Source organism: Bos indicus x Bos taurus, chromosome 19, assembly GCF_003369695.1.
Source record: "Bos indicus x Bos taurus breed Angus x Brahman F1 hybrid chromosome 19, Bos_hybrid_MaternalHap_v2.0, whole genome shotgun sequence".
Classification (NCBI taxonomy): domain Eukaryota; kingdom Metazoa; phylum Chordata; class Mammalia; order Artiodactyla; family Bovidae; genus Bos; species Bos indicus x Bos taurus.
In genome coordinates, this window is record NC_040094.1 from 64111228 (window position 1) to 64135343 (window position 24116).

The 24116-nt window shown below is 44.0% G+C and overlaps 1 protein-coding gene across 11 annotated transcripts in view; it reads right to left on the reverse strand.

Annotated features, from left to right (window-relative positions):
- Nucleotides 1–13795: 13795 nt before the first annotated feature.
- HELZ (helicase with zinc finger) overlaps nucleotides 13796–24116 on the reverse strand; it is a 145672-nt gene continuing 135351 nt past the window's right edge. For all 11 annotated transcript variants that reach the window (XM_027519252.1, XM_027519258.1, XM_027519251.1 and 8 more), the window contains 2 exons: nucleotides 19058–19310; nucleotides 13796–14365 (listed from right to left, as the gene is read on the reverse strand). In XM_027519252.1, coding sequence (XP_027375053.1) covers nucleotides 14031–14365; nucleotides 19058–19310 — 588 coding nt within the window. In that variant the 3' untranslated portion in view covers nucleotides 13796–14030. The remainder of the gene's footprint in view (nucleotides 14366–19057; nucleotides 19311–24116) is intronic.

Below are 24116 nucleotides of genomic sequence, written 5' to 3' on the forward strand. Positions count from 1 at the left end.
CAGGCTCAGGGTGGCCTGTCCTGGGACTGACAAGCAGCCTCTGGAAGGATGACAAAGATTTCATGATGTGAAAATTTCACGAAATTCAGATTTCAGTGTCCATAGATAAAGTTTTATCAGAACTGCCAGAGATAAACAAAGCCACAGGTATAGTGGTCAGAACAGATTTTAATCAGTAACACACTATTGCAGCAGGAACAGAACTCAACTGTATGCCCAGAGGTGATCAGGAGTTTTCAGGTGATCAGGGTGGGCAATGGCACCCCACTCCAGTCCTCTTGCCTAGAAAACCCCACGGATGGAGGAGCCTGGTGGGCTACAGGCCATGGGGTCCGCACGAGTCAGTCGCGACTGAGCAACTTCCCTTTCACTTTTCACTTTCACGCAATGGAGAAGGAAATGGCAACCCACTCCAGTGTTCTTGCCTGGAGAATCCCAGGGACCGCAGAGCCTGGTGGGCTGCTGTCTATGGGGTCGCACAGAGTCGGACACGACTGAAGCGACTTAGCAGCAGCAGCAGCAGGCTCTGTAGAGTTAGAGAAGCAAAGGGCTGTCCAGGGGTGGAAGGGGGTGGGCCTGGGAACCCATCTGGGGGTTGTCTAACAGGAGGTGATCCAGTTAGGTGCCGACCCTCACACAGAGGTTGGGAGACCAGGGCCTGTGGCAGGTTTTGGCTGGACAAACAGCAGAGTCTTCAGGCAGCCTCGGATTTCCTCAGGCAGACATTTTGGGGGGGTGGGGGGCTGGGGTCATCCTAAGGATGTGGCCTTGAGCAGTTAGAAACTGTGTTTGCATCTTTCCAGGCCAACAGTGAGTGCAGAGAGGGCTGGGAGCGCCGGGCTGGAGTCTGGTCCCTTCGACTCTAGTTCCCACGGGACCGGTGTGAACCGAACGGTCGTCAAACCCTGAGGTTCCATAACGTGTTCACTTTCTTAACTTTTAAAATTCATCAGATCCCACGAGGTAAGGGGGGTGGCAGAGCCAGGACTGGCAACTCAGTCAGATAAATAACATTTAAGTGTGAGATCTTTTTTAAAATGTGGTAAAATATACACAGCATGAAATTTACCACCTTAATTATTTCTACGTGTCCAGCTCCACCATGTTACCCACTGTCCATGGCTCTTTACATCTTGCCAAACAGAAGCTCTGCCCCCTTTAAACGACTCCCCGCCCCCGACCCCTCCAACCATACACTTTCTGTCTCTGTGAACTTGACTGTTCAGGTGCCTCATACGAGTGAGAGGAAACAGTATTTGCTCCTCTATGTCTGCCTCACGTCACTAATTAGTGCTAGTTCGTCTTCTTGGGGCTTTGCTCCTGACGAGTTTCTGGCCTGAATGTGAAGGACTAGCCACCTGGAGGTGCTTGCTGATTTGGCTTTAAGCCTGCCTCTGTCTTCGCCCACAGAGCAGTCCTGGTAGAACCAGAGAGAAACAGAGGTGGGGGGAAGGAGGTGTTTGCAGCCACAGTCTGAGGTCCTCAGCTCTGAGCTTCAGAAGCTCAGAACAACACCCAAGTCACTGATGTAAACAGCTCGCCCCGCCCCATCCCACCCCCGCCCCGCCCCCGCCACGCCCCCCCGCCCCCACACCACGCCCCCTCTGGCCACGCCCTCGCCCCGCCCCACCTCGAGACAGTCGGAAGCCCATCCAGGCTGAATGTTCAGTAAAGGGGCGACCCGGCTTGTGCCTCACGGGCCGAACGACGTCCGGATAAACAGGGATACAGTCCGGATACGTCCCAGAGGCAGGGAGGTGGCAACGTACGACCCGCTCCACCTAATGGGAAGGAAAATGAGAAAAGGAGCCGACACCAAGGCTGCCCCCACCTCAGCGAGAGGCGGCCCCAGTCACTGAGACCAGGAGGTCCTACCGGCCGGCTCCAGAAATCCAGGTGTGAGCCCTTAGCAGAGACACCGATTCCCGGAACACAGAGCCACGCCCTGTGGGTGTCGTAGAAGTGAAGTGACCTCTGCAGAGGACCGGGCCGCCTGGCTGGAAGAAGCGTCGTTTTCCTCCCACCTTCTCCAAGGAGTTGGACGGTGTCTCAAGCCCGAAGCAGCGGTCTGCGGGGTGCTGACAGGCTCACTCCGGCCCGTGGCCCCAGGACGGCACGAGCTCGGGGGGACACACTTCGGTCTGGTCCTTTTTTCGTCCTGGGCCCACTTCCAGCCCCAGGTGGAAAGCCTTAAAATGACATTTCCATTGCTTTTCTTACAGATGGCCAGGGAAGGTTTGAGAGAGGAAGCGGTGTGTGATGAAGGTAAACGAACTAGCTGCAGAGGAGAGGAGGTGCTGTGCTCCCTCACCCGTCTCTGCTTCCCGCCTCACAGCTCCCTCTTGAAAGGACCTCTGCTCACACTGCGTCCATCTGGACCATCCACGCTAAGCCCTCCCCACCCCCAACCCACCAAGGCCCTTGGCTCAGTCATGTGTGCAGCGTCCCTTTTCCATACAAAGTATGGTTCCCCCGGTCAGGGTGTGGACATCTTGGGGACCATTGTCCTGTCTCATCCCCTGACTGCAGCATGTGTGCTGAGCCAGGACAGGACCTGCTTGTGGACAAAACCAGGGATGGGTTATGGACCTGCCCCTCATGGCCTAGAGTCCAATATAGTCAGTGACTTTAAAGTAAAGCCAAGTGCTATGTGATTGAGGTTCCTTGGCCGCAGGTCGCCTGCCCCCTTTCAGAAGCTGCTGGAGTCCTCCTTCCTCCCTAGGGCCCAGCGTGGACATGCCTCTAACCCCTCTGTGCAAAATCCATGCTTTCTCCTTGTGTGGCCTTGACACTGGGCTCATATTCCCAGTTCCTACCCCATTCTGCGTGGTTCCCCGCACCTGCCTTGGTTGGTGATATTTTCCTGAGTCACCCTGGCAGCTAGAACCTTCCCCACCCAGTCAAACGCTCCTCACAGTGCCCCTGGGGTGCACCGGCACATCAGACAGGTGTGTGAGCTCGAAGAGAGCAGGGAGGAGAGCATAGGGGTGCTCCAGAGAAGCAGCAGGACGCGCAGGGAGAGGACCACTGGAGCTCACTGGGGACCTGGGCCATGCCCACAGGGCCCACAGCCCTGTGGCTCGCCCTGGGCTGGGCCTGGGCCCCTGCATCCGCCACAGCGGAGCTCGCGGCTGCGGGCCTGGATGAGATGGGTTTTCTCAGCTGGAACACGTCAGCCGGCAGCCTTTAAGAACAGACAGGTTTCTGCTGAACACCTGAAACTGACACAGCTTCAATTAAAAGAAAAAAAGGAATAGATAGATTTCTACAAGGCCTTTGCTGGATGATTCAAAACTACCTTTAATGACACTAGAGCACAATTTTTTTTCAAAATGCTGTCTCTTCCACTCTTGAGCACAACCAGCAGGAACGATGCAGGTTTTAGAAGGTCTGTAGCAGGGTCCCCAACCTCCGGGACCTAGTGCCTGATGATCTGAGACGGAGTTGATATAATAATAATAAAGTGCACAATAAATGTGATGCACTTGAATCATTCAGAAGCCACCCCCCTCCATCCAGTCCTTGGAGGCCAAAAAGGTCCGTGGTGTCCCAAAGGTTGGGAGCTGCTGCCTGCAGGGTTGCAGGGAGGAGAGCTGATCTGTCGGGTAAAGCCTGATCGCTTACACACCTGCCAGCAGTTCCCTGTTACTTTGGTTCCAGGTCACACCGCTCGCTCTATGCCCAATTGCCAAGTTAAAAGAGGACTAACGCCTTAAAACTTTGAAGGGGAGACTCAGCCAAGAGTGCCCACTCCTGCTCAGTTTGTAGAAACACGTGCCTGTCTGAATTCCACGCCGACAGAGGACCTAACAGCAGGTGCGTTTGAAGAGCAGGCCCAGGGACAAGCCACCTACCCCCGGACTTCAGGCCCTTCCCCTGTGGCCCTGCTCATGTCTAGAGGGCTTGTCAGAGATGCCTCAGATTACATTTCTGTCCATCTAGTGGGCAAAACAGCAAACCCATTCTCCTCTGGTTTGTTTGCAGAGGAGCCCATAGGGCAAGCCACGTGACCAGCCAGCCAAGCCCACCTTCCAGAGCCTTGGCTGGTTCACCCCATCATCACACTAGTGTCCTCTCTTCCCAGGAATTAGCCCCACGGTCTCCCAAAACAATGGTTTAAATCAATTTGCAGAGCATCTGCTTTAATGAGCTAAGAGTGGGCTAACACCACAGACTCAGCAAGCTGTAGCTCCCATTCTATTTAGTCACCTCCCTCTGTGGATTTAAAATCCACCAGAGCTTCAGACCAAGGGGAATGTCATCACTTTCCCAAAAGTCTGTGTGGTAGGTTTAAGCCTACATACCGGGAGATGCTAAGGTAGGCAGCATCCATCAAAGTTGACGTAACCATGGTGAAGCTGTCACATCAGGGGTTCCAACAGTGACACCTGGGAAGACACAGAACACTGGTGACTGTTAAAGCCGTGTCATTGCTGGGGGGCGGAGCGGAGCGGACGGGGATGTGGCTGCGCCCGGGCCATGGCTGCCAACAGCAGCCGGCGTCTGGCCGCACCGCACTGGCAAAGGGCATCCGTGGGGAGGGGAGAGGGTCCTTACGCTCGTCTCTGAACCCACCCCTCTGAGCTGCTTCCGCCGGCATTTCAGGATGTGCTCTGTAGAAGGTGCAGAGCCTACGCTGTAGGTCTGGGGCCTCGGGACCCATCTGTCACCAGAAGCTCACCAGCTCCCAACTCGAACACAAAGATTGTGGTAACGCAAGTATAAGGCCCTTAGAGGAGAAGGGAGCTAATTCCAAGTGCGGAGCGTGGGAGGTGAATTTACAGAATCCTGAGTACCAAGTAGCATTCCCCAGAGCAAGCCTGGGTGTCTTTGTGCTGAAGGGTGTGCTCCTTGCTGAGAAGCAAGGAAGGACGAGGGTTCATCTAGGGAAGGAAGGGGAAGCAGACTTAGGGGTCTGTGTGCAGTACTCTAGAGTCCAACTAAGAAGTTGAAGGTGTGACAGGAAACCATGGAGGGCTTCCCGGTAAGAGTGGCACCATCAGATCCACTTCAGAAAGGTAGGTCAACTGCAGTCTGCAGGTAGGGTGAACTGGAACTGAGGCCATGTGATCAAGAGGTCTCCATCCTCGTGGGAAGTGGTTTGTTAGCACAACACCGCTGTGTGCATCAGGCACACAGCCCATAACAGACCCTGCCTCAGCTCCAAGGCACAGGAGCGTCGGCGCGTTCCAGTTTAACCAAGCTCCATTTCAGCGCTGCCCCCAAAGCCGACTCTCCATTCTTCAGCTCAACCCACGCTCCATACAGAATGATCCCGCCTTGCAGTTTTGATGAAATCACATTCTACTTTCATTCTCAGAAAAGTGCTTCAAAGAGCACCAGTAATGCACAGGAATTAACACCTGGGAGAGTCTTATTTGCATGTTTCCCAATGAAAATTGGTCTTGGTTAGTTCCTCTAGAGCAGATAGCAGCCCAAGAGCTTCTCCACAGCCGTTTGATTTATATGTAAAGAAGTGTGTTTCTTTGCAAAACCCAGAAATGATTTATGTCGGATCAGATCAACTCAAAGAAAGCAGGATACCCATCTTGATTATGATTCACTGCGCTAAGAATTGTAACTTGTCTTTAAGAAAGGCCGACTGTCCCATCTCCCCACACTTGCAAACCTGAAGCACAGTATACTCAAGTTTGATTCATGGTGCCACATTAATGGGAAGTTAAAATAAGACCGCCAGGGCACACAGCGCCTCTGTGACTGGCTAATGCTTCTCGAAGTCATATCATGGCACATGCGAAGAATTATTCCCCCAACGAAAACGAGACCCTGACTCAGGACAATTTTGTGCCCAGCCAGCATTTGGAGGGTAGGGGAGGGAGTGTGATTAATGCTTGGCACACCCCCTAATATGTTGATGTTGATGTCAACTAGGTTTACAATGTCTGAAATAAATTCTGGGTTGCACAAGCCCAGCATTAATAAGGGACTTGTTAAGAGCAATTCATGATTGTCTCTTCTCTCTCAGCTCAGTCGTAAGTCCTTTAGACTCTTTGGATTGCATCCTACCGGGCTCCTCTGTCCATGGGATTCTCCAGGCAAGAACACTGGAGTGGGTTGCCATTTCCTCCTCCAGAGGATCTTCCTGAGCCAGGGATCAAACTTACATCTCCTGCATTGGCAGGAGGATTCTTTACCACTGAGCCATCTGGGTTACTTTTTTAACTTGAAAAGGGCTGATGATCTTTAAACTTTCAGGTAACTAACAACTGAAGGCTTAGGCCTTCACTACCGCTGAAGTTTAGAGATTTACGTTGTAAATTGCTGAAAACCAGAGTCACAGCTTTACAAATTAATATTTAGTTCTGTTACTTTAGCTGGTTTTACTGATTAATATCATGAATAAAATGAAAGTACTGTGCTTCACTTCTGTCAGACCTTTGATCTTGAAAGGAAGCAGAGGACAGTGTTTCACAGATAATAAACAGATCTCCAAATTATTAAAAAGGCATTTTATTATAAATACATTTTAGTTGTAGCAGTAAAATACATTTTGTGTTACCATGAATCTTTTAAAACAAAAGAATTTCACTGAGACAATGATCACAATGTAGGAATTGTAGAACTCTGAACTGAAACCTTGTTCTAAGGAACCAATGTGGCCAAAGTAATTCCAAAACTAAGTTTTAAAAGAAAATGACAAAAAGAGAAGGAAATAAAAACCCTAGGGAGTGGCTTTGGGTTATTTTATGGTACAAAGTCATTTCTACTTTTAAGGATAAACTCTTTAGGCATTAGAATTCTCAGATGAGGTATCATTAACCACAAAGAAAAAAATAATAATTTTGCCATAAATTATGATTATTAGATAGATGGCTGTACAGCTGGTACTTTTTGAAGAGATGGAAACGGATCAAATCAGTTTTATGTAACCTTCCTTTGGAAGGCTTGCCAAACTAAGGCCCTGTATGACTTTGCTAAATGACTGTATGAAGTTAGCTGAACAAGTTTAGGTAAGAACTGTATTCTTGAAGCATTAAAAAAGAAACCACTGTGTCACTAATGAAGCCTTCAGTAAAATGAAAACCCATTACCTTTACAATTTAGAAGAGAGGTATTCTATTCACCCTATTCACCTAGGATACAACCACCATATTTAACCAGTACCTTCATGGGCTTCAAAGAATCAGACTGGATGACTGGCACAGAAAGCGGGTACAGTACTTGTCATACACACGGGTTATGAGAAGCTGGCCTGGTCTGGATACATGGAAACCTGACTCGTCCTCTGGGGGGGTGGGGGCTGAGAAACATCCTCAGGTGCAGCGGACCTGTCAGGACTTCAACCTGGACAGAGCCCCCGGACCAAATGAACGACAGAGAGAGGTCTCCGCACCCAAGGCATCGTGCAAAGCAAAGGATAAATAAACTGAAGCTCCCTATGAGCTGCAACTGAATACAGTAACCTGTGCTGAACATATAAACAACCCCACCAAAGATTATCAAGCCTTGCAAGGAGGAAGTACTGTGTTTTAAGACTTCCAAAGCTGTATGTTCTAGGTTGCTTGTCATATGGTCTACATCCAAGTCATCCTATAATCTATTACCTTAAAAATAATTTTTTCTCTCTTTCTAGTCTCAGTAAATTCAAAGCCAAACAAAAAACCAGAGGCAGAGACCAAAACCTCTCAAGCTGCACTCCAGGGGGAATATTAACGACAATAACACACACGTTTTAAAATATCCATAGACCTGTAGGTTTATTATATCAAAGGCAGTTTCTCTCAAAAATAACTTGCTCATACGTGTGGACCTATAGTTTATGAATAACTCATGCTGTGTAGGTGGTAGATTCCTCTAGACTGTTTCTTGCAAACATATATAAATTTTTTTTAAAGGTAGCAAAGAAATCAGAGACAAGTGTCAATTTTCTTCCCTAAACAATACTGCAGGCTCCCCTAACACCTATTGGCAAAGAATCCAAAATAAGTTTAACCTGAGAAACACATAATTTGAAAAGCAAATCCTTTGCCCTCACCTTTCTCATCCCCCAAAACATGAAAACCACAAAGACATCATTTGGGGATTATCTATCATCTTCCACGCTCAATGTCACTGCCGTCTTAGTCTGGGGCCTCTGATGCTTAGGGCCTCCATAAATGCAAAGGGCATTCCCGTGCCAGGCCGATGGCTTCCTACCACAATGCTCATTTCTATGTGCGGAGCATCAAGACTGACTCTAAGCTCTCCAAACAAATGCTCAGCTTCTAGACAAAAGCCCAGGCTGCAGTGCCCAGGAAACCAAACTTGCCCTGGAAACGACAGCACTCCTACCCTGACTTGGACGCGCAGCACAGACCTCGAGGGTGAGTGCTGCTGGGGAGAGGTGGCGGCCCTACCCAGAGGGCTCTTGGCTCCAGAGGTCTTTCTCCATGAACGTCCCGAATTATAAAAATGTCTCAAGAGATCAGTTTTGCACACTGAATAAATACATGCATGATTAAAAAGACCCTCGGACTTTCTCTAGACCAGTGGTTCTCAAGGTGTGTTGCCTGGACAGCAGCCTGAGCCTTGTCTGAATCTTTTTGGAAATGCAGACGACCGGGCTCCAGCCTGGAGTCAGAGATGGCGGGAGTGGGTCCAGCAACCTGTACTTGACAAGGCTCCTGGACGGTTCTGACGCAGGCGCTCAACTCTGAGGTCCATGCTCTGTCCTGCTCAGTCAGACAGGACAGACGTGTAAACAGATACTCTTTCTATTCTGTGTGGAAACCTATGGAATTCACCCCTTCCCCTCCACTGCTCAGACATCAAAAAAAAAAAAAAAAAAAAAAATAGAAGCTAATGACAAAATTTATTTCAAAAAATCAAAAAAAATTTAATATTGGTTTCCCCTCCTATACATAGTTCTAAGGCAGGCAGTCACATGCTAGTATGCAAAATAAAATACAAAAGACACCTCAGATGAGGTGTAGAAACAGCTAAAAGACTCCCAAAGAATATAATGAAAAGTCCATAATGTTGTTTAATAAACTTACAGAATTATATAAAACTTACTATGCATTATGCTTAATATTCGTATCAAAATAAAATCTCTCTGTTGAACAAATTGCAAATGAAGTCTGGTCTAATACATTACTGGAACTATAAGTATATGAATGTCTCTGGGTTTTCTCAACACTCCAGTTTTAGAAGCTTTAGACTAACACTGTAAAACTGAGTTTAGGATTTAACCACAGTTCACGTTACTAAGTCTAGATTCTTCTGTTAGGTATCTCCTTTCAAAGAAATTTAGAAACTCCTGTGACTATTTCCTTAACATTTATTCCAAAGTAGATTATTTTCAAACATTTCAAAAAATTTAAATACATTAAAATTTTTGTAATTGTTTAATCTGATATTCTAATTTAAAGGAATAACAATGCCATTTCCTGAATGTGTTTTATAAAAATGTTAGTAAGATCCATTCCTTGTAACAATGGTCTTGAAATTGCTTATTAAACAGGTACGGAAGTAGTTAAGTGTGAATTTAGCAGCTTGACAGTGAAACCTCAGCACATAAACATCCAACCTCAAGTAGGAGGAGAGTTTGAGAAACCTAATACAAGGAGTACTTTGAAGGCTGAAATGCCGCTTACTATTTCCTGATGTCTTTATAGTATGTGACGGACAGCACTAAGTGATATTCTGAACAAGAAATCATAGTTAGAACGTTATCCGTTATTTCTAAGTGCCTAATAGTTGTGGATCAGGTGGCAAAGAGTGGAGCAAACCATCAGATCCACTCAAACATTTATTTTGAGATTTAGGAACACATAGCGTCATGCTAGAAATTGAGGGTTCTCCTACTTTAAAGGGATGGTTAGCAAGAAACACGTCCAGTAAATCTTACAAAAGACAAATTACTACCTTCGTGGAGCTAGAAGAAAAACCAGATAGCCTAAGTAACATTTATGGTAGCAATTTGTATCTTTCAATATATTTAAAGTTTTAATCTTGTATTTTTATAGGCTTTTTCTGGGTTCTCTTTTTAAAAACAACTCCAGTTTGAAAAAATGCTGTCTAAGGATAACAGGTGTCTCTTCTTAAAATGGTGATTTCAGTAAGTCTAATCTTCATAACAGTAGTTGAAATCTAAAATTTATCTTGACGCTGGTTTTCACACCCTGGCTCTTAGGCAAAGTGGCTCTCTCCAGTCAAGGTGGCTAGAGATGAATTCTTACACGTTTATAGCTTTGCTCTCAGATGTGTACATGTGGAAAATATGAAAACATGTAAAATCGACTACACGAGAGCAAGGTAACACTATATATTCATTATTTCAAGTTAGGAAATTCAGTTAACTTTCTCAGCAATTTCAATGCCTCCGTAAACACGGAAACTGTTTTCACAAATAGGTCTTGGAGACTGCTATGTTTAATTAGGTGATGCTTATTCAGTGGGAATTCTGCTTATTTTACTTATTCTGAAATTCTTTGAACTGAAAAGACCAATTGATGTTTACATCAAACCCAAACTTATTCTAGAATCTTTGATGAATAAAGCCACAAGGCAGTTTGTTATTTCACACATACAGCATGACCCGGATAGAGAGAAAGCCGACCTGTCTGAGGAAAGGAAAATGAAGGTTATGTTGTTTAAACGGTCAATAATTAACTGCTGGTTAATCAAAAACAAAGCTCTGCTACAACAATTTGGCAAAGCGCAAGCCAAAATGCCAAAATAGCAACCAAAACCCCCTTTAAAACACACCAGAAATATCCATGTTACAGTGAATGAAGCTCTTCAAATCTTAATAGAAATTCATTTTTAGATCAGGAAAAAAAATTAGCATGAAAACTCTACAAATTCTATCATCCAAAAGAAGTTTAATGTAAAAAAAAAAAATCTCAGTAGCACTGAAATTAAAAAGTAAAATGAATAAAAAATAGTTCTGGCAAAAGAAAAGGAAACTTCAGAGTGATACAGAGAACAAAGCAGCAGAAAGACATCATGTGAACAATTAACTTCACTTGGAAGAAATCTGTATTGCAAGAAAAGGAAGTTGGTAACACTTGGTATTATCCCAGAGGCAACATCAAGCTTTAAAAATAAGGAAGTTCTATCTGAACTTAGGTTGAACCTTTATATGAAATAAGGTCATCCCTTGGGATCTGCAGGCGCTGGAGTTCAAGTCTCTTCTATAAAATGACACGGTATTTGCATGTAACTCACACACCCTCCCATATACTTTAAATCATTCTCTAGATTACTTATAATACCTGATACAATATAAATGCTATGTAAATGGTTGCCAGTGCATGGCAAATTCAAGTTCTCCTTTCTGGAATATTCTGGAATCTTTTTTAGTATCTCTGATCTGCACTTGGTTGACTCTGTGACCACGGCCCCTGCAGACAAGGGGGCCGACCATCAACTGCTGTATCAGTCTGATCCGTGGGCGCCTGCTCATGCTGCCCAAGTCAGATCCAGGAGCAGGACTGGTACTCAGAAGCCACGCCTCACTGCAATGGAAACTTGCAATGATTCTTGCAGTTAAGACTTCCTCAAAACTCTCACAAGGATTACACATACATAATACTCAAAGCACAGCTGGAAATATGGCATTAAGGAAAGCTGAGGACCAAGCATATTAGAGGTTGGCGTACGCATTTGAAGGTGAATCTAAGAGCGTACTGGATGGGAAGAACGTTGATTCCTTGACTGGCTACAGGAACGACAAAGAAATAAGGATCACTCAGACATGCTCAGCACAGCAGAGGACTAGGAAGTAGCTATTATTTTTAGTTTTTCAGAAATAACTGCTTAGCACATTCAAGTCACAACGACCCAAGCTTCCTTAGGCAAAGCTTCCATCATCAACATACTTATATAAGGTGGTGGGGTGGGCACATTTAAATAATTTTAAAACTAGTATTTTTTAAAGGTTCAGGTATGGAAAACAGGTAATTAGGCGATTACTTTATGACACAGGCTTAACTGACAGCCCTGAGGTGACAGTTCAGTCTTCACCAACATACTTTCGACCATTCACCTAGCTGTGTCGTAGTCCTGGATATTTGTGGGGGAGGAGGGTCCTCACTAACAAGAACGCTGCTTTTCACAGACACCCTCACGTCAGGAGATCTCATTTTCATCTGGGCTCTATCTTGAGTTTTGTCACCAAGTTGGAAATACGCAGCTATGTAGCAAGATTTTTCTTCTTTTTTCACGACTAAAGTTGTGTTGAGTAAAATCCAACACCGCTGAATGTGGTGATCTGACATGGTACACAGAAACCGAGGTGCTGTTCAATTGCTGGCTTCATTCCCAACTGTGACTTGCACTAACTGTGACCACGCGTGCAGCCTGCAACACCTGCCCCTCACACAGCACCAAGGCCTCTGTGGAGCGGCCACACGCAAGCCAGCCGCACTCTGGACAGAAGAGGCTTCCCCGTTGGTCGTGCGGCTCGGCCACCTCCAACCAGAGGCCCACTCCTCTCCTCTCCCGAGCTCCTATGGCTACAGGGGACTGCTGCTGCGGCCAAACTCCTGCTCTACAAGTTTTCCTTTATCCCTCTGCTTTTCAGCTGTTTTACAAATGGACTGCGAATATATGATGGCCTACTCAAAAGGAGTCTTCCAAAAAACTATTGCTGAACGGATCATCAGGATCCATTCAGGATTTGCAATGTTTCCCAACCTTATCCTATTATTTTATTTTTTAAAAAAGGTTATATTGTAGTTTCAAGACACCTCTGAAATAGAAAAGTAGTACGACTAGGTCAGGAAAACAATGCGGACATGCTTTGCTTCAAAAGTGTCACAAGACCACACGTTTGAAGAGGGTCAACGCTTTTCTTTGGATTTTACCAAAGTTCACTCAAAACAATGTCTAGACTGTAGAATATTTAGGAGAGCTGTTTAAATTTTATATTTTTGTACAAGTTCAGTGGGGTTCTTTCAGAAGAATCGAAAGACGAAAAACAAGGGTAGTTTTTGCCCCAGATTTTGATGAATTTTGATACATCTTTGATAAACATTATATTTCTTCTTTAATTATATTCCTCAAACAAAACAGTTAGCAAAATATTTGAATTTGCCATGTATAATGTCACATTTTAATGTAAACATCAAATAAGGTACCAAAATTTTTACTGGAGGGAAAAGAAACCGTAAAGCGGCACAGTTCTTTAACCACTGGAGGGGGAAGCCAGATTACAAACATTTACACATGCAGAGTGGGGAAAAAAAGATTTTACTAAATTCACGCATTTTTAAAATAGTTATCAAGTCTACTAAGCACCAACAATCCTAAAAATTTTTCAGCTTCATGATTGTTTAAAAAAAACCACACTATCAAATGAACATTAAAAACAAGCTTGAAGGGTAGCTTGTCCCAAAAATAACTAAGTATGCCCATGTTTTTTTCAGGTTACAAAAAACAGTGGCATAGGAAATACACCTGCGAAGAATGCCTTTAACTCTGTCCTACGGTGGATGGAGAGGACAATAGCGCATCATACAGACTAAAACTATAAAAGTTTTAGAGGGCAGCATCTTGCCACCAAAAAAAGCTGATGAAACTTAAAAGTATTCAGAAGATGCTGCCCCTTTATTTTAAAAAATTTTCAATGAATTTAAGCAAAAATAACATACATTTGTACATCAACTGGCCATTTCTGGTACAGAAACCCAGCATATGGTAATATTATTGAATAAATGTAAATGCTACTTACAATTTTTTTTCTCTTTAAATACATTTTAGACAAACTTTTTTTTCTTTTTTTTTTAATAGTTGCACAATTAACTTCTTAGCTGCTAGCTTGATGCAAACATATATAACAATACACAAATTTAAAAATATTTTTTTATTCCACATAAAAGCTGTCAAAATTCTGACTCACGTCAAAAATGCAAATAATGGAATATACTTAAAAAAAATTAGTTGCAAGTCTAGCAGCAAAGCAATTAAGTGAGAACATATTTAACATGAAAACAAAGGAAACTGTGCAGCTATAGGTGAAGGCTGGCTACCTTAGTTCTACTGATACAGAAATTAGAACATTCTCCCTGGAGGAAAAAAAGTGATTATTTAAAATAGGAGTAAAAGCCATTGCTGCCGGCTGAGCTCCCCAGGCTGAGTTCTTGAAACAGAGACAGAGGGTCGCTGCTCTTCTTGGCCTGCTCGGGCGGGGGCCTGGGCTTTGGAGGGGCCCGCAGGGCGCTGGCGTAGGACATGGCAGGCTTGCCGCCCCCGGAGCTCTGCGGGCTGCTGCTGCTGGCCGACTCGGCGATCTGCTTGTTGGGCATGAGCGGGGGGAACTGGCCGAGATGCTGCAGCACGCTGTAATTGAAGGAACTGGACCCCTCAAGGCTCTCAGGCTTCAGATGTTCCTCGGGGGCTTTGACGGTCTTGGGTGGAGCTAGAAGCAGAAAACAGTAACACCGATTTAGGGGCAAGCCCAGCAACGCCCAGGCACCTCATTAACTCCGTGTCTCTACTGGTTCTCACCTCCAGGAACTCAGGGACAGACGGCTTCTGCCACAGAACCCTGAAACCACAACATATCTAAGCAAACTTCTTCATCTCAGAAACGCTTGAAAAAAGTTAACTATGTAAGCTGCAGTAACTAGACATATTAAAACCTGAAGGTCAAGTCTGAAGGTCTGCTTCAAAAACTAATTTGTTTAATTGTACACTTTGATATTTATTAACTACTCATAGGCTGAAAATGGGAGCAAATATGTTCTTTCTTAAAAATGAGCTCTTCAACCAGTCGTCTGGTTAAGATAGCTTCTATTATTAACTGAAGAACAGTAGCATCAGATTCTGTTTCTTAAAAATGCTACCTTTTCTTGTAATATGTAAGTAAAAATGGAATAAAGTGAGAGAAGAACGGTAAACTTCACTTCACACTTCCTGTAATCTGCCTGATTTTAATATTGACTCCACTCTTCCTAACTCATTTCATGGCCCCACTACATCATAACTTGCTTTAAACACTGATTTTATTTCCAATGCTTTAAAAATTTAACCATTATATTGAGTGATAATCATAATACATATTCATTGAGGATAACACGAAACTACACAAAAGCCAAAGAAGAAAATAACCATTCAGATTTCCAGATACCAGAGCTAAGGCTTAACCTGTTGGTGCATTTCCCCTAAGGATGTCAAACAATGCAGACATTTCGTAACTTTTTAAAGGAACCTCTCATTTAAAGAATCTGGATAGCAGTCAATTTTTCACTTTTCAAATGTTATAAAAGATAGAGTTTCCTAAATATTCATGCCTGTTTCCTTGAGATAAATCCCTAAAAGCACCATACAGCACATGTGTGTGTGAACGTTGCTCAGTTGTGTCGGACTCTTCATGACAGCCCACGGGATTCTCCAGGCCAGAATACTGGAGTGGGTTGCCATTCCCTTCTCCAGGGGATCTTCCCAACCCTTGGATCGAACTCGGATCTCCTGCATTATAGGCAGACGCTTTACCAGCTGAGCCACCAGAAAAGCCCCATCTAATGAGACCCCACTGAGCAGTTATCAGAACGGCCCATATCGGGACACTGACATTGCCAAATGCTGGTGAAACGTGGAGCAACAGGAACTCTTGGTGCAGGAGTTTGCTGGTTTCTTACAAAGCTAAACATACCCTAACCATCAGAGTGAAAGTCAAAGTCACTCAGTCGTGTCCGACTCTTTGTGACCCCAGGGACTGTATATTCCATGGAATTCTCCAGGCCAGAATACTGGAGTGGGTAGCTGTTCCCATCCCCAGGGGATCTTTCCAAACCAGGGATCAAACTCAGGCCTCCCGCACTGCAGGTGGATTCTCCACCCACCAGCTGAGCCACCAGGGATACACAGTGCTAACTGTGCTAGCTGTGGCCAGTCACCCCGTGGGAAAGCACTGCCCAGTTACACTCAGTCAACAAATCTGCCCGCGTCCCTGCTACATCACAACACAGTGTTACTATTTATCTTAGCCTAGTTTATAAGTGAATAATTATCTTACAGTTCTACTCTGCATGTCTTTGATTATTGATATTTATGGACATTTTCCCCTACGTTTATTACCTATTTGTGGACTGGAAAGTTTAGTTTTAGTATTTCATTGACTCAGTATGCTAATTTCATATTACTATTTTAAAACTTTAAAAAATTCACAAATTGTTTAAAATTATTTTAAGCCATTTAACAGCTTTCTGGAACATTTATCACCTTTCCCGTCTAAATGTCATTTTGTGAATGAAAACAATTGCTTTTAAGCGTATTAGTTTAACAAACATTTCAATATAAAAGGATCTTGCACTGCCTAATACACAAAATAAGTATTTTATTGGTTGTTCAAAACTATTTTTATTTACCAAGTCTTCTTACTTAACCATGCTCTCATTTTCAGAACAATTAGAGTTTAGAATATTTTTAATTAAATAATACATACAAAATAATATTTTAGAGGCAGTTTAACCTAATGCCTACATGCTTATTAACCATGAAAGTAAAGATGTCTGTCAATCTGATTTACCACATATACTCCAGATAAGACAAACTATTCTTTAAAACTATGAATTTTACTAATTTGGCAACCAATACTTTTTTTCAAATACATTTTTCTACCTAATCTTTAATTTTCATCTGTTTATGAAAAGAAAATACTTGATAAAGTATGCTTTGTCACCAGGACAAAAGAACAGAACTGGAACACCCAGTGTCGGGGGCTGAGCCCCACCCTCACTGTGGGCGCCGTCAGGGACCAGGCCCCACACTGAGACTGGTCACCCCCTCGATCGCACAGGATCTGTTTTCATGCTCTCCTTACTCAGCAGTCAGGCGTTCACCAAGAGCCAGAAGTGTGATCAGTGCCAAAATGGGAATCCAAAAGTTCAAAAAGGTCAGAAACATGACCTTTGCTCTCATGCTTGCAAATGTGGAGAAATACAGCCATGTCATGACCTCCTTTAAATTCCAAACCAATACAGTTTCCTTCAACTCAAGAAATAAGTCTCAAACTTTAGAAAGAACTTTCCCAAGTGGAGATAATTCTCCTTCTGATTTGCTACTGGCAATTGCTACCTTCCTCTACAAGTAAAATAAGACAAAATAAAATAAATGCATATACACATATATACATACACATATATACGTGCTGTGAGACTAGAAGGTGCGCTTCAGGATATTAGTGATTTTTGAATTAGTTTTTAAACATTTAGCTAAGTGGTGTGTGTGTGCTTTGTCATGTCTGACTCTGTGTGGCCCATGGACCATAGCCCACCAGGCTCCTCTGTCCATGGGATTCTCCAGGCGGGAACACTGGAGTGGGTAGCCACGTCCTTCTCCAGGGGTCCTCCTGACCCAGGTTCTCCCGTCTCCTGCGTGGGCAGGCGTGTTCTTTACCGCTAGTGTCACCCAGGAATCCCTTAGGTAAGTGTTACTTTCAGCTAAAGGACACTGCTATTTGTTTTCTAGCAATGAAGAAAGCGGGCTTCCCCAGGGGCTCAGTGGTAAAGAATCCTCCTGTCAATGCAGGAGACCCAGGTTTGATTCCTGCATCAGAAGATCCCCTGGGGAAGGACATGGCAACTCACTCCAGTATTCCTGCCTAGGAAATCTCATGGACACAGGAGCCTGGCGGGCTATAGTCCCTAGGGTCACAGAGTAAGACACGACTTACCGACTAGACACACCACATGACTTAGTGACTAAACAACACAAGGAAAAAAATAATAATATTTGTGGAAAAGACACCATAAATGACATATGCTCTGGGCACTTGTTCAGGAAATTTCTACCTTATCAACTTTTTATTGATTTTGGCCAAAGTGAAAGTGAAAGTCTCTCAGTCGTGTCTGACTCTTTGCGATCCCATAGACTACACAGTCCATGGAATTCTCGGGGCCAGAATACTGGAGTGGTAGCCTTTCCCTTCTCCAGGGGATGTTCCCAACCCAGGGATCGAACACAGGTCTCCTGCATTGCCGGCGGATTCTTTACCTGCTGAGCCACAAGGAAAACCAAAAGCTATCTTAAAGTTTAGGTTGGAAAAAAAAGGAGAAATGATGTTGTTTTTAAAATAAATTATAATAAACAAAACAACTAAAAAAGAAACAAATTTTCAACACTTATTTGTAATTTAGATGTTTCTCAGGAAATCCAAATATGATGAGTGTGTTTTTGCTAGACCTCGAAAATGACAAAGCAATCCCAGGTGAAATACAGCAGCTTACACACAGAAGGTACTAATGAGTGTTTAAAGATTAAAGTGACAATGTCTCTTGCTGGGAATGAAACTAATACCTATTTAATGCTTCTGACCTACCATACCTCTTGTTCTAAAAATATGCTTGTATGCACATTCTCCAAAATGGGTCAGTTACAGAAACAATGGATTCACATTCTAACGAGGAATAAAATTAACAAAACACAAAGGTTGATGCTACCAAGGCAGAAATTTACCAACGACTACAGACTTGTTCACAAAGATCAACACTTACAGCCTACAAAGACAAGGCCACAGATCAGACATCAAATAACACCATTCTTCACATTTAACATTTCTTTACAGTCAACATAAAAAAAGGAGACAAGGGAAAGACAATGGTGTTCAGACTTCCCACCATACTAGTTCACAGCCATGTCTGTTCCAACGCCTTCCTATGTCTTCTTTTTCTTCTTTGGATTTGGATTTCTTACTTCATCAGAATATAAGAAATAAACTCTGGATTTCTAAATCTCAAAATATTAGAGCCTACTGGAAAAAAAAAAAAAGAGACAAAAATCCCCAAAGCAAGCTCTTCCCAAGCAAAGGTGATTCTATTTGGAAATGTATTTTTGTTGCCCTTACTTCTTTCACCCATTCACAGGTTACAATCATCAAAATAATCAGTTCCCAAATATTGATACATTACTTACCTTCCAGATCATATATGTGGAACCTATATGGTCCTAAATTAATATGAATCCTGAGGCACAGCTGTAAGCAATGACCATTAACTACTGTTCAAAGACAATCATGCAAATGCAAGAAATGGGAGGAGAAAAACCCCCATCTACAGTGGGAGCTGACCAGTTAGCACTGCAGCTGTGGCCACCACCAACCCTGTCTTACCTGCCAACTCTCTGGGCTGGGCTGGCCTGCTGGATCCATTGCACGGAATGTTCTGATAGGGGGTGGATGAGGTGGCGTTTACCCAGGACTCCGGGGAGGAAAAGGTGAAAGAAGACTGGTTATTATGGTCCTGAAGCTCTTTACGCTGAGCAAGACTGTCTTGAGGAGTGCTTGCTTCTTCAGAACAAGGCTGCACTGAGCTAGATGAGATTCTTCTTTGGTACAAGGGCCGACCCGGTCCTCTGGGTTCATACTACACAAAGAAGAAGGACATTTCATAAATCTGTGAAACTGACACCCTACTCTCTTATGTACACAGCAATCTCACTGTATTAAGTGGAAATTCTCAAAACCACTCTCTTCTGTGACTATGAAACACCCCCACAAAGCAGCCTGAGCTGTGGACATGGTGTATGGAGACCTGGATTCAAACGCAGTTCTGGCCCTTGGCAGGCAGTCCTATCACACGACACATCTCATTTCTAACTCTGCTTTCTTGTTTGTAAGATATGGGGCTGAAGCACCTGTCTTCAGTTCCAAAGTTCCATCAACATTTTAGGTAACATTAAATTAAGCATGAAGAAACATATCTGCTCAAAATTAAAAGGGGATATTATAGTCACAACCAATTGAACCACAACATCTTGAACATACTCATCCATTTGAGACTCATCTTGTGGGCCCTTCACAACCTCCTGGTTTATTATTCCTTAGATCTGATAGCAAGGCAGGGTTCCCCACCCCCAACGAGGTGCACCTGCTTGGCCCCACTGCAGCCTTCCTTTAAACTGTCTTCAACTAAAACGGAACATTCATTATTCTTCAACCAATCCTTTGTATGTCTGAAACTTAAAATTAACGTTTTTCTCTTTCCTACATTGCATGAAAATTTCTTTAGCCCTCTGTCAGGATGCATTTGCCAGAAACTCCTTAAGTGCCCTCCAAGTTTCCTGGCCTGACTTTTGTGACCATGGCTCAATCTCAGTCCTAACAGCAAGGCAGGATGTAGCAGAGTGAGTTGCCCAGCCTCAGTCTATGGCCAGACTCTCTGGGTAGACTTCAGGCTGCTTTTACTGGGAACATCACCCTGGACAACTGACTTCACCTCTTGGGAACTTCAACCGTACGTGTATCTTCATAACCCAGAGTACGCAGCTCTTAGGACTGTGAGAATCGAATGAGTTCGGCACACACAGCCGTTAGAACACTGGAAGGGTCTGTTGTTAACCTAACATAAAAGAAACTTCCATGCTAGATCTTAAATGACAGGATGGGACTGGCTTTTTATTTCCCCCTCTCCCTCTCCCTATAATAACAGATTTGCTATTCAGTTTCTAGTCATTATTGTTAGGGGAAGCACACTGATTGAAACCGCCCACCGTGGCCTGCCGGGGTCCAGCCCCGGCTGATTCAGGGTGTTCGAAGGAGAGACGGCGTAGGCGAGGAAAAGGAAACAATTGCTTAATTAAACGTTAATTAAGGATATATAGAGTAATAGAATGAGGATAGCTCAGTGAGGAAATTCAGTGGAGAAAAGAGGCTGAATAATTCAGCCAGAAGGTAAGAGAAAGAACGACATGGGGAGACCAAGTTTTGGTGAACAAGGCCCACACTTTATTTTCCAAAGTAGTTTTTATACCTTAAGTTATGCATAGAGGATAATGGGGGAAGGGGTAGAGTCATGCAGCAAGCCAGGCTTTCTTCCTGCAAACTTATCATATGCAAAAGCTTAGGTGATTTGCATCATCTTCTGGCCCAGAGGCCTGTTGACATTTTAAGACCCTTTCTTCAGAAAACTTATTTTTCTCTAAAGGTGATCGGTCAGGAGCCACCCTCCAAAAGCATTAGATAAAGTTGCATTCCTACAGGGCAAAGGTGTGGTGGGCTATAACAAGAAAAAGAATTAACTCAAGGGTCCCAGGTTACAAACATTAAAGCTACTATTTACACCAATTATATTAATCAATACACTGCCAGGGACACAGCAGGTAAGGGATATAGAAACTTAGCAGCAAACATTGGCCCAACAAGTGAAAATCCCTTCACCAATACAATTTCTAATCAATCTTTTAACTGCTCAAAGGAATCTGTATTTAGACAGTTTGGAACATCTCATGCCTCTCACAGTTGGGAGGCTCTGAGCAATCACATGTGGCCGGAAAAACCTATTCAGGCAGGCTAGAGGATTTCCAAAGGAGTTTGTAGGTTGAACACTGTCACACCCAGAAACTGTTAACTGGAGCTGTAAGCTAACTCTTTTTTCAGAGAGAGGTAGTGGGGGACAGCCCCCCGTAAAGTCAGAGGTGTAGGTGAGAGCACAAAGCAGAAAGTAGGCAGACTCTGGATTTGGGGGTAGATGGGGGAGTCCTGAGGCTCGATCCCGCCTTTGCGTATGCCGAGCCTCCTTCCTCATGACCTTTGTCATGGGCGGAGTTCCTCACGCTGGCTCCCGGCAGTGATAGAATTCCAGTTGAGCCATTCCAGATCCTGAAAGATGATGCTGTGGAAAGTGCTGCACTCAATACGCAATATGCACTCAATATGCAATATGCCGGCTCCCGGCAGTGGCCAGGCACCATAGCAACTATTTGCATGAGTTGTTTTATGACAGGAGGGCCTGGTAAGGAACATGGAACTAATAAGCTACCATCAACCGGAAGAGTTCGGGAAAGGTCAGAAAGAGACACCCCATGTCTGACCACCTCCCAGAATCCTTCTCTCTGGCATCCGTCTTGGCTGAACAAGGCACCACCAGGAAGGACTGAGTCAGAATGATTGGCTGAAGACAACTGGAAACTAATGCCATCACCATAAACGCCGAGACTGCGAGCCTCGTGGCAGAGCTGTTCTCCTGCGTTCCCTTACCCTGCTGCTCTCCTTGGGGGCGCCCTTCTCAATAAAATCTCTTGCTTTGTCAGCACATGCGTCCCCTCAGACAATTCGTTTCCGAGTGTCAGACAAGAGCCCAGTTTCAGGCCCTGGAAGGGACTCCCCTTCTGCAACAATTATGACTGGGAGGGAACTTCCTTTTACCTTTGTTGTTACAAAAAATTGGAAATCAGGAACTGGATGTTAGATTACAAAGAAGAGAGAGAGATAAATAGGCACAGAAATAGCAGGATTTGGGGGGGATAAAATGTAAGACAGCACAAGCAGATATTGTCAGGTCAATTAAATGGGGAAAACTGTAGAGTAAGCACGTGAGAGTGATCACCACAGGTGGAACCACAAGGATATGAGCTGGGGGAGGGAGTGGGCCTGGACTGGCTGCCCTGAAGCAGAAGGAAGGAGGGAGGGAGGAGAGACTCTCACTGTCAAATAAGGGATGTCCGGGTCACTTCTGCATTTCCAAAGTTTTAGCTACTGGGTGAAAAAGGCAAGTGACAACTCCAGTACTTCCGCCTCATCAATCCTTTCTCATATATTTTTACTGTTTTTCTGCCTTTATGTATAGTATCTAAATTCAACTTTAGTTTTACTCTACTTTAAAGGTATTTTTTTCTCCCAATGGTTAAGATCATTCTGAATTTCCTACTTTCTAGAATATTAACCATTCTAACTACTGTCAACTGTGAATTTAATCAGTACATTTGAAATTTCTTTGCTGCAGCTGTTACTTTACGGCATTGGGTGCAGCGACCCAGCTTCTCAACTGCTTTGCTCTCCTTGGACGGGCAGGGCGTGAACGAGTGGCCACAGCAGCCTGCACAGTGCGCCCCTCTTACCGAGGTCCTGCCGCGAAGAAGCTTAGCTCTCAGAGTCAAAACAAAGCACTTCTTTTCATTACCACGCCCTGAGTGTTCAGCACAATCAAAAACTGTAGGGGATCACATTCTAAAGGCTTTACGTGTGAAGGGTGGTGGTGGTTCTACTCAAGTACAAAACTAATGTCTGTTACAGCCTTAAAAGGAAGAGGTAGAATAAATGATCTTCAAGGCCTCAGCTAATTCCAGTGTTCTAAGTTTTACTTTAAAGTCTTCAGTAAATCAAAGTTCTAATCAATGACAATATATTTAAACTTTTTATTATTAAAATATCCAAACATAATCCATCAACTTTAACAGTCATCAACAATTTGATGTATCTGCTAAAATAAAGTGTTATGCCATATAAAGCCTATTTAAGTTACTTAAATTAAAAAAAAAAAACTACTGAAAGCATGCTAATTGATTACAATTGTTAGGTAGTTAGAATAGGAACAAGGAGTCCACAATGGCAGTGGCTAAAAGACAAAGGGAAAAGTCCACGAGAAGGGAACAAAGGAAAAACCCACTGACGTGAGTGAGAACCTCAAGTGAGACAAACACTCCCCCTTCCAGGCTAGCCCTAATTTGCATAAGGCTGGTTCTGGGGAAGAGACAAAACCTATAAACAGAGAAAGCAAGGCCCTCACGCTTCGAGGGTGCACCATCCTCTGCCAAATAAAACTCTGAGGGAGAACCACACTGGTCTCCCTGGTCCCCTGTCGTGAGACAGAAATGAGGAAATTACACTCTTCCAACACAATGAAATCCATTACGCACAATGAGTTCAAAATTTCAGATTTTTTTTCCCCAGATGGAAATTCCTATGAAGTACGTTGAGAAAGAAGGGCTCACTAACAAAAATTTGAGAAAAAGATCCCTTGCCTATAAAAAATTTATGTATTTTTGACAGAGAATGTCCTTTTATTTCCACCTAGGCTATGGTTTTTCCAGTGGTCATGTATGGATGTGAGAGTTGGACTGTGAAGAAAACTGAGCGCCGAAGAACTGATGCTTTTGAACTGTGGTGTTGGAGAAGACTCTTGAGAGCCCCTTGGACTGCAAGGAGATCCAACCAGTCCATTCTGAAGGAGATCAGCCCTGGGATTTCTTTGGAAGGAATGATGCTAAAGCTGAAACTCCAGTACTTTGGCCACGTCATGCAAAGAGGTGACTCATTGGAAAAGACTCTGATGCTGGGAGGGATTGGGGGCAGGAGGAGAAGGGGATGACAGAGGATGAGATGGCTGGATGGCATCACTGACTTGATGGACATGAGTCTGGGTGAACTCCGGGAGATGGTGATGGACAGGGAG